The 11170-nt window shown below is 45.0% G+C and overlaps 1 protein-coding gene across 1 annotated transcript; it reads left to right on the forward strand.

The window, feature by feature from the left end:
- Positions 1-1112: 1112 nt before the first annotated feature.
- On the forward strand, positions 1113-4897 carry LOC136540282 (chloride conductance regulatory protein ICln-like). The gene is made up of 7 exons (XM_066532282.1): positions 1113-1423; positions 1501-1624; positions 2704-2818; positions 3208-3267; positions 3340-3423; positions 3502-3578; positions 4466-4897. The coding sequence occupies exons 1-7, from the start codon at positions 1263-1265 to the stop codon at positions 4532-4534; spliced, it is 690 nt and encodes a 229-aa protein (XP_066388379.1). The 5' UTR covers positions 1113-1262; the 3' UTR covers positions 4535-4897.
- The last annotated feature ends 6273 nt before the right edge of the window (positions 4898-11170 follow it).

Consider the following 11170-nt stretch of genomic DNA (forward strand, 5'->3'; position numbering starts at 1 on the left):
TCTCCTCCTCTCTGGCGACGGCGAGAGGGCAGGGTGGAATTGTTTCTCCATGGCGGCTCTGTTGAAGATGAGGGCGACAACTATGACGTCAGCATCCTCACCAGTATGACATGGAGACTTTTATTTCTGGACGACGATTTCAAGGCGGAGATGGTGTCGCCGCCATAGAATAATTTTATCTGGTCTCTTCTCCATTTTATTATGGTTAGATCTAGCCACGATGAAGGACTATGAAGAATAAGTTTCAGATTGAGAATAAGTTTTAAATTGGTCTTCCTTATTCTTCTGTGACAGAAAGAAAAAGGAATACACCAGAAAAAAAAAGTTTCTCAACTCCACCTATATGAATGTTGGCCATTGCTCGTTGTGCTCTTCTTGTGCCTTTTACCGATTGTTTGCATGTGCGGTCATCCATACTGCAAAGCGTCATACATGTTTGGTTTTGAGATATAGAGATATTCACAGCGTGGGTATAATTTAGATGAAAATCAGTTTTTGAATATTTGTATAATCTATAGTGCTTGTAACGTGTTGATTTACCCACTTATTATCTAATATAATTCTTTTTTATCGTAAAAAATACAGTTTTGTAAAAAAAAATATATTAGATTTATGAGAAAGAGGCGTATTTGTGCGGCTGCTTCTCTTAAAAAACAGTTCCGACTTAAAAAAACTGTTAGCAAGACTTTTTGCAAGCAGACGTCAAAAGCGGAGGCAAACCCTACCGGAGCTACTGCTTGTACCGTTCTCGACTTAAGGCCTTCTTTAAATAGGAGGGTAAATTTTGGCTATTATATATGGATGTCGTATGAGGTGTTTTGATATTAATAAAAAAATAATTACAGAATCCGTCGGTAATCCGCGAGACAAATTTATTAAGCCTAATTAATCTGGCATTAGCGCATGCGTTACTGTAGCACTATATTATCAAATTATAGACTAATTAGGCTTAAAAATTCATCTCACAAATTAGTCATAAACCGTGTAATTAATTATTTTTTAAGTCTATATTTAATATTTTATATATGTGTCTAAATAAGTAAATATTTAACGGGACCGAAGTAAACTTCAGGGAGGAACTAAACGGCCGTTGGTCGACTTCTCGGCACAATACGTTTCCCAACACATAGCGCCGTACGCACGGCACAGGCACGGGCCTCCACCACCGCTAAACCCTTCCGAAAGAATCCCCAAATCTCGCACACCCCGAAGCCTTCGAGGCCCGAAACCCTAGCTCCTCGTCCTCCCCGCCGCTTCCACGCATGGCTCCAGGACTGCAGCTCTTCAGTGACATTGCCGACGACGGCACGCCCCGGCTCGACGCCGCCTCCGGCGAGGAGCTGGTCCGCATGGACCGCGCCGTCGCTGTCGCCCTTGGCCCCCGTTCGCCGGAGTCCCCGGGCACTCTGTTCGTCACCACCAGGTATGAGCTCTCAGATTATGGCTGCAACAGTTCTTCGGATGCCTATCGTTTCGTTAACTGTTGGCTGGTTCAACCAGGAGGGTGATTTGGCTTAGCGAGGCGGAGAAGGGCAAGGGCTACGCGGTGGACTTCCTCGACATCACGCTTCACGCCGTGTCGCGCTACGTGGAGGCGTATCCCTCGCCCTGCATCTACACGCAGGTGATTGGAGCAGCAAGCACTACGTTTGCTGATACTTGCTCGTTGTAGATACTGCCCTTTGAGGTCCAATAGGATCAGGATCAGAGATTGATCAGGCGTAGCTCTGATGTTCTAACTGTTGAGCTATATGTTCCTGAAGTGTGGGCCTACCTCATTGAACTGACTTGGACCGTGGTCTAGGATCTACAGAGTGTTCTTAGCTATAAGCTTGTACTAGTTGGTAGTGGCCTAGTGGGTTAGGCCGTGCATTTCAGCTTGAGATGGCTCTTACTGGGAGACCCCTTTGCTTACGGAATTACAGAAAACGTTCTTCTGCTCTTTGCTGGATGTTTTGATAATACCTCAGCTTTTGGAGAACAAGGAGCTCTGATTCACAGATCATAGAACTATCATGGATTACTCGGTGTAGGATCTTTGTCACACGGCGCTTAGTTGTAATTTTGTTTCCTGGCTGTTGCAGTTGAGTTGTAGTCAAAGTTGCAGCTGGTACGTTTGTGGATTTGGTGTTTATAGCTTTGCACTGTTTGGTGTTCTGATTGGTACTCTGGGGACATTTGTGCTCAGATGTTCTCTTGTGGATATACTCAAGGTCCATCAGATAGGTTCTTATGGACTGTTTGCCTGTTTGGAACTCGTGCATTTTCACTGATGAACAAAAGCTCTCTATTTGCATGAGAGGAGGTGGCTGTTAACTTTTTGTCTCATTTTTTTATTGCTGGGAGTACCTCTCCTATTTCGTATGAGGTTTCCCCATTGCTTCTTCATTGATATGTGATCAGTGACGTTGCTAGAGTTTATGACAAAGCTAACCCTCATTTGCATACAGATGTATGGTACTCCTGCTGTGTTGGGTTTTTTTCGCGAACGTGCATTTTGCACCCTGCTGCGTTGGTTAAAAGTTTGCGAATAAGAACCCTGTTTACTTTATTTAATAGCTGCATAACGGCATAACCTGATTATGAGAAGTCTAGATCTGTTTTTGGTGTTTAATAGACCATTATTTGTCTGTTTATTTCTGTTGTTTGGTTTTTAATATTCTCTGGTGTAAATGTCTGACTTTTTGTACGTTTAATTTGAAGATTGAGGCAGCAGTTGGTACAGATGAGGAGGCTGGTGAATCAAATCCTGAAGCAAATGAACTAGAGCTATCTAGAGTATCTGAAATGCGGCTCATACTAGCGGACCCTGGTCAATGTATCCTTTTGAATTAACTTGTCTAATTAAAATATTTCCTTAGATGCTGGAGTTCAAGTGCTTGCTGATTTAGTCTCCAGGACTTGTGATCTAGTGAACTGATTCAAGGCACTACTAATTATGTTATGCAAATAATTCTCACAGATAAGCCTTGTGAATTTAATTGTAAAACTGATATCAGCGAACTACTAAATTTTCTTGTTTCTTGAGTTCTTGGAAAAAAATCCTCGGTCCCTTCGTTATCCTAGGGGTATACTTTACCAATTTGATACTGGTCATAAATAAGATTATTACCTGTCTACCTTTACTTTATTTGATTATTTGAATCGTACAAACTTTTTTATATAGTTCGTGGCATTGCATGACTTGTATCCTTGACAGAGCTTCAGTGGATGCACTTTTCGATGTCTTCTGTCATTGTGCTGAACTGAATCCTGACCCTAATGCTGGTAAGCCATGAATTTACAGTTGATACTTAAAAAGGTTCTGTCGCAGAGCTATGTAATCTTTTGAATTCACAGAGTGCGACGAGGAGAATGGTTGGTTCCATGGTGAAGATATGTCTGATGGTGGCTGGGTTCATGATGATGAGGACATGGTTGATGGTAAGTATTGTGTTTCTCTTGTTCTACATGTTTGCTCTAATGTGATAGCAGCACTTAGATGTCTTACCTTGCATGCAGAAAATGGCCCCCAGTTTTTCAGTGCTAATCCGATAGGTCAAAATGGTGGACATGACCTCATTCGTTCAGTAATTGAGGTATCCAATGAATTTCTTTATATCTTATAAGTTTTATTTTCATTACTATTGTATAAGCATATGATGGAACAAATGCCCATCTGACAACAACAACAACAACAACAAAGCCTTTAAGTCCCAAACAAGTTGGGGTAGGCTAGAGTTGAAACCTAGCAGAAGCAATCAAGGTTCAGGCACGTGAATAGCTGTTTTCCAAGCACTCCTATCTAAGGCTAAGTCTTTGGGTATATTCCATCCTTTCAAGTCTTCTTTTATTGGCTCTATCCAAGTCAACTTCGGTCTTCCTCTGCCTCGCTTCACGTTACTATCCTGGCTTAGGATTCCACTATGCACCGGTGCCTCTGGAGGTCTCCGTTGGACATGTCCAAACCATCTCAACCGATGTTGGACAAGCTTTTCTTCAACTGGTGCTACCCCTAATCTACCACGTATATCATTGTTCCGAACTCGATCCCTTCTTGTATGGCCGCAAATCCAACGCAACATACACATTTCCGCGACACTTATTTGTTGAACATGTCGTCTCTTCGTAGGCCAACATTCTGCACCATACAACATAGCAGGTCTAATGCCCATCTGAGATAAGCCTTATTTATCCTCTGTGTTGATTATTGGCGTCTTCTATTAAAGCTGAACGCTGAAAACAATAATGTAACACAAATATGTGTGTTTGTCTGAATTATATGGCTCTTAGAATTTGTTCCCATGGATTTATTGTGATATTAATTTTGAATTAAACTTAATTCTGGGCTACTTTTTGCTGTGGTGAATCAATTGTTGTTTGAAAAAATGGAATACACTATCTGTCCCGACGTATTTTTTTTTTCTAATTATGATAAAAAAAAAATAAGACTCTCCGTTAACATTACTGGCATTTTGGCTTGCAGCTTCAAATCAATGACCAGCGTTTTGAGGATGCAGAGGAGGAACAGGAGAGCCATGAAAATGGACATTAGAAACAGGAACATGTTCCTCGAGAGCATCGTGTGATTTATTTTGTTGTAAATCACTACCGATGCAGCTTGGTTTGCCTACTGTTTCATCTACACTTTCTCTTCCTTTTCCCTTCCTCGATGTTATAGGATTAACATCTCTGGGTGACTTTCTGGAGTTGCATCGATGGTTTCTTTTGGTGAGAAAAGGTCTTGCTGCTGGTCAAGAATGTAACTTGTAGAGCATGATGCTGAATCGTGTGGAATTAGTTCGGTACTTTTGATCTAACAAATAGAAGGTCGAATTGGGAAAGGAAATATATTATCGTTTCCCTTGCATATCATGGCACAGTTATTTACGTCTGTTTAGAATGAAGTTCAGTTTGGGTGTTGCATGGGCCCCGTATTCAGTCACAATTTCATATACATATTTGTTTACCCAGCATGTATTGATTAGCGATGTTTGCTACACGGAATTCGGGAACGTATAATTAGCGCTTATGGGCTACCAGCCTACCATGTGTTCTTTGTTGAAAAAATAAAAGTCATGTACCTGCCACTTGCCTTGCTACCCATCGTCCCATCCCAGGAATTAAGATGGTGGGAGTTGGGCCTCAAATATCCCACTCTCGTTTTCCACCTAAACTCAGACAAGCGAAACACATTAGAAATAGTCTCCATTTTTGTAGAGCATCTAAATTCCGTGGAAGCCTTGCGAAGATACCCTTTTCCCCGAGCGCAAGAGCACCATGACGACAAACAGTACAGCCCAAGCATGAACACGTCTAATATTTGAAAATAGCATCAGTTCCTGAAATCACGCACAGTTTCTGAAAATAGGCGCTATACATATGGCAACAGATTGGTTCTGGATGTTGTCAACCCATAACAGGTCCATCGAATAAAGTATATGGAAACAACAGTTTAACATGTTAGAAAAGAAGGTGCTTCTACCCCTGCAATGATGTCACAACAGCACGTACTGGGGTCTTGTTCTATAAATCTCTAATTCAAGTCTTGCCAAATCTTCAGGACGCCACCACCGTGGCAAGGTCGCAGGCCATCTGTTTATATGGACACAAGAAATATTTAACTAGAGAATGCCGTGCCATGTATTAGAATACCTGTTACAAAACTTGCTGGGATCCCCAGGAAGAGTCCAGTCTAGGCAACGAGATGGATTAACATCATAGCCACCTTCAGCAACAGTCCTGAATGTAAAAACACACCAAGGAATGTAATATCTAATTAAAAATTATGCATGCTTCACTGAATCTGCTTCAATAATAAACATTTTAAAATTCTCGCACAAGTTTTACATGTCCACGTACTTGGAATCTAAATACACTACATGACAAGCAATTGAATATATACCTAAAAGGAAATTTAGACATATCTTTGTCCCTTAAAATATTCCAAGACATCGTGAATCTCGTCCCATGGTATGGGGTTCCAACTAAGTACTTGTCATAGAAGTTCATGCCAACAAATTTGCCATCAAAATCAAGAAGGGGCCCTCCAATGCCAGCCTAACCAGGTGAAGTTGTCATTGGTAATGTCAAACAGATATGCAGCCTGTTCGTTTGGCTGTGGCTTGTCGTATACGATCGTAAATTTCCAGCCGGAACAGTATTTTTCTCTCACACAAACCAGGCAGCAGTACTTCTTCACGAACCAGCAACGATACGAACCAGCCAACCGAACAGGCTGATGGTACTTAACTCATTCAGATGCAACTATTTACTTCAACTGTATGATATCACATAAGAAAAAATAACAGCTGTACCTTACTGATGTTACATGTGCAACATCGAAGAAATTCGCAATCATCTGAGACCATCATAGGAGACAGTTCCCCTCTTTTAGCCATCAATCTACCAGATTTGAAGATACATCCCACAGCTAGTAATTCAAAAGAGCCAGACCCCCGACATTGAACCTTTACCGGTTCGGTAGGACAAAAATCCTTGACACTGATTAGAGCAATATTGTAATGCAAATTATAATGTTGTAATGTCCCATCTGCATGCTGTTCGTTTGGAAGTAATACTTGAATCTGCCATGAAAAACAGTTGAGACTTAGGCAATGAGCTAAAAGAACAGGGACAACAGATTAACTAGAATTACCAACCCTCAAGTTTTCAACGATCTTGTATTCACAAGAAGAATCTCTAATCAAGCTCGCTGAAGTCAGGATAGTGGTACGTCCATTCCATTCAATAAAGAGTCCTGTGCATGCAAAAAAACTTTTTTTCTCCTGCGGACCACAATTTATATCATAAGTTTGTTGATCATATAGAAACATAAAACAGCAAACAACACAGCATTGTAAACTTACCATTGAATGAAGCAAGTGCGACGATATTATCATGTATGTTAGAGGCAACTGGTTTACTTATTTCACTCCAGACACCTGTACCATATATGTCACCGAAAGGCTCCTCGAAAGTATTAACCAAAATAATATCATCTGGTTAATGATGATAAAAAGCACAATAGTCATAAGTGGTGCAGTATATCCGTAAAAAAACACAATGCATAAGAAGTCAAGATATTTGCTGGCACTGACTCACCATTTAACATTGATTCTGGCGGCTTAGGATGGCCCAAAGATTCTAGATCCTGAGACTGATCCTTGTTAACCACTGCAACAACAGCAAGAGGTCATGTGATTAGCACTAACACATGCTAATATTGGGTAGGATAAGTAACATTCACACAAAATTCTCAATATAACATTATATTAGTATACATAATTATATATTATGACGACCTGAGTAACAAAACACACTATAAGTGATTGTTCTTAAAACACCCATGAACAGATTAAGTGATTAAATGATTATCACAAACTCTATGAAAATACAACGGTATAAAGCTAAGCTTGTCAATAACTATTATGAGAGTACAAATGTGCTATAAATTTGCACCATTTATGACGACTTTACAAAATAGATATTATTGTAGATGAAGATGAACTACGTAATACGAAAATGTTAGAGGCTTAAAGTGAAGCTGTGTGCTCACCTTCTTTACAAGAGTAAGACATCTCAGCAAAGGATGTTAGAATAAACTACTGCTTTCCTTGTGTGAACACAGCAAGGGAAGGCAGCGTCGAAAGGCCTCCTGCTGTGATACTGTAGCCACATGCAGAGGCCAACGCAGAGTCAGCCCTGTATGTTATCTAGTTACTGTTACAGCATGTGCGTTGTACTAGAACTAGATGGATAGAGTTATATAAATAGACTACCACGGCAACTCAGTAAAGAGAGTTCAGATTTGCCATCTCCCATACAGGGCTTCGACCAATGCTGGTGTCTTATACTGTGTGTGTATGCTCTGTTCTCCCTCTTATTCAACCTCGAGCCATAGTGAGTGGAGACGTACAACACTTGTTCGTGGTCGCCTTAGCTAGTGGATGCTTGACAACACTAGCGGGTGCTCGGCAAGACTGGTGATTAGTTCACTCACCTGAGCCAATGATCCTGTGGGCCAACAAGTGATATCGGAGCCGTACAAGCGTCGTCGCTAGACTAACCGCTGGCGATGATGGGCGGATCGAAGATAGGCGACAGCAATGACACTGCTGTGGTTGTCTAGCCACGACTGGAGGTCGTTGTTCGCACGGTGCGGGAGGTCAGCGGCACCAGTTGGCCAACGCTGACTCGCACCAACTATGGAGAGTGGTCGGTGACCATGAAGGTCAAGCTTAGAGCCCGACGGCTCTAAAATACTATTGACAAGGGCACCGACAATGAGGAAGATGACATGTCAGCATTGAAGGCTATCCTTGCTGCTGTACCGGTGGAGTACAGGGAGCCGTTGGGGGCGAAGAGCTCGGCTAAGGAGGCGTGGGAGGCTATTGCGGCGATGCGCGTCGGTTCCGACCACGCAAAGAAGGAGATGGCCCAGCTTCTGAAGCAGGAGTACGCCAACCTTAAGTTCAAGGATGGTGAAATGGTGGAGGACTTCTCCCTCTGCCTGTAAACACTCATCAGCAAGCTGAAGAGCCATGGCGTCACCATCGACAAAGAGGAGACGGTCTCCAAGTACCTCCACTCCGTGCCGACAAAGTACATCCAGATCGCTCTCTCCATAGAGACGATGTTAGACTTGTCCACCCTCACCGTTGAGGATGTGACAGGCTGTCTGCGGGTGGTGGACGAGCACCTAGAGCAGGCGACAGCAACGAAGGACAGTGGTAAATTGCTGCTGATGGAAGAGGAGTGGGCTGCTCGGAGGAACTCTGGGAAGGCAGCCTCCTCCAACCACGGTGGCGATGGCAAGCGCCACGGCAGAGCTTCTTTGAAGAAGAAGAAGCAAGTCAACCCCAACGCCTGTCGGCGCTGCGGGAAGATGGGCCATTGGGCACGGGAGTGCCCAAATCGTAACTAGGAGAAGAAGGTTGAGGCTCATCTGGCGTAAGCTGATGATGAGGATGAGGCCACTATCCTGATGGCGACGTTTTGTGCACTACACGACATCGAGGTCGAGGAGAGGGAAGAGGCGACGATGGTGGAAGGACCTGTGAAGGCCCTAAAGACTGTCAACCTCGACGAACCACACACCTAAGTCCACCTTAGATGTGTGGGCGCCGACTAGGAGCAGCGGTGGTATCTGGACTCTGGTGCTAGCAACCACATGACGGGCTCTAAGGCATCCTTCTCTGAGCTCGACGACGATGTTACCGATACGGTGAAGTTTGGTGACGGCTCAAGGGTGTCTATCCAAGGGCGCGACACCATCATCTTCAGGTGCCAGAATGGGGAGCACCGCGCACTAACAGATGTATATTACATCCCGCAGCTGCGTTCTAGTATCATCAGCATTGGTCAGCTAGATGAGCATGGTAGCGAGGTACTGATCAAGGACAGAGTCCTTAGGATCAGGGGCTAGGAGCAGCGACTTCTTTCCAAGGTGAAGAGGTCCCTGAATAGGTTATACCTGCTTGACCTAAAGGTAGAGCAGCCGGTGTGCCTGGCGGCAAGGCACTCTGAGGAATAGTGGATGTGGCATACCCGGTTCGAACATCTTAGTTTCGACACGCTTGGTCGGCTAGAGAAGATGGTCCGAGGGCTACCCCACATCAAGCACAAAGGTGAGCCATGTGACAGTTGCCTGGCCAGGAAGTAGAGGAGACTACCATTCCCAAAGGCGGCCAAGTATCGCGCGAAGGACGCTCTCGAGCCCATCCACGGTGACCTCTGTGGGCCGATCACGCCAGCTACAAACGGTGGTTGGTGGTACTTCCTCCTACTCATGGATGACTATAGTCACTACATGTGGCTGCAACTCCTAACGAGCAAGGATGAAGCGGCAGCAATGATCAAGAAGTTCAAGATGCGCGCGGAGGCCAAGAGCGGCAAGAAGCTCCGAGTGCTGAGGACTGATCGCGGCGATGAATTCACTTCGTTGGAGTTCACTGCGTACTGCGTAGATCAGGGTGTGGAGCGACACCACATCGCGCCGTACTCGCCACAATAGAATGGTGTGGTGGAGCGATGAAACCAGACGGTGGTCGGCATGGCCTGATCCATGATGAAAGCCAAGGGCATGCCAGCAAGGTTCTAGGGGGGAGGCGGTGACCACGGCGGTGTTTATCCTCAACCGCGCTCCGACCAAAGCCTTGGCAGGCAAGACACCGTTCGAAGCTTGGTATGGGCGCAAGCCGAGCATGTCCTTCCTCTAGACATTCGGCTGCATCAGCCATGTCAGGAAGATGAAGCCGAACCTCACCAAGATGGAGGACAAGAGCACACCGATGGTGTTCCTAGGCTATGCGGAGGGTACCAAGGCATACCGGCTCTATGACCCACGTGGAGATAAGGTGCTTGTCTCGTACGATGTTGTGTTCAACAAGAAGGCGGCTTGGGACTAGAGTAGTCTGAGCATGGGGGAAGCTAGTGGCTTCACCAACACCTTCGTCGTCAAGCACTTAGTCATCCACGGTGGTGGAGACGCTGGGGAAGAGGTGTCAAGCACTCTAGGAGGAGTGCCGAGCACTCCAGCGGTAGAGCCGAGCACTCCTAGAGCAATGTCGAGCACTTCAGGAGGGACGTCGAACACTCTAGGAGGAGTACCGAGCACTCCTAGAGGGATGCCGATCACGCTAGGAGTGGTGCCAAGAGGTTCTACAGTGGTGGCGACCACTCTAGGACGGGTGCTGAGCACTCCCATGGCAAAGCCAAGACATCTTACAGTGGTGCCAACCACTCCAAGACTAAGGCTGAGCACTCCTACAGTAGGGCCGAACACTACAGGAGTTATGACGAGCTGTCTAGAAGTAGTGCTGAGCACTACAACCAGGGTGCCGAGCACTCAAGGTGCTATGCCAAGCACTCTAGTGGAACATGGAACTCCATCAACGCTGATCAAGTTTGCCTCACCTCCAAGTGACATCACTGAGTTCGTGGATGCCTACCACGAAGGTGAGGAGGTGCGGTTCCACAGGCTAGACGACATCGTCGGTGGCATAGGACCCTCAAAACTGGCTAGTCGGCTGCTCAATAATGCAGAGCTGCTGCTCGTCAGTGCAGAGGAACCACCCATGTTCATGCTGGCCAAGCGGGACAGAAACTGGCGACTAGCGATGCTAGAGGAGATGAAGGCGATCGAGAAAAACGAGACATGGTAGCTCATCGATCCACCTCCAGGATGCCA

The sequence above is a fragment of the Miscanthus floridulus genome, chromosome 2, assembly GCF_019320115.1.
Source record: "Miscanthus floridulus cultivar M001 chromosome 2, ASM1932011v1, whole genome shotgun sequence".
Classification (NCBI taxonomy): Eukaryota; Viridiplantae; Streptophyta; class Magnoliopsida; order Poales; family Poaceae; genus Miscanthus; species Miscanthus floridulus.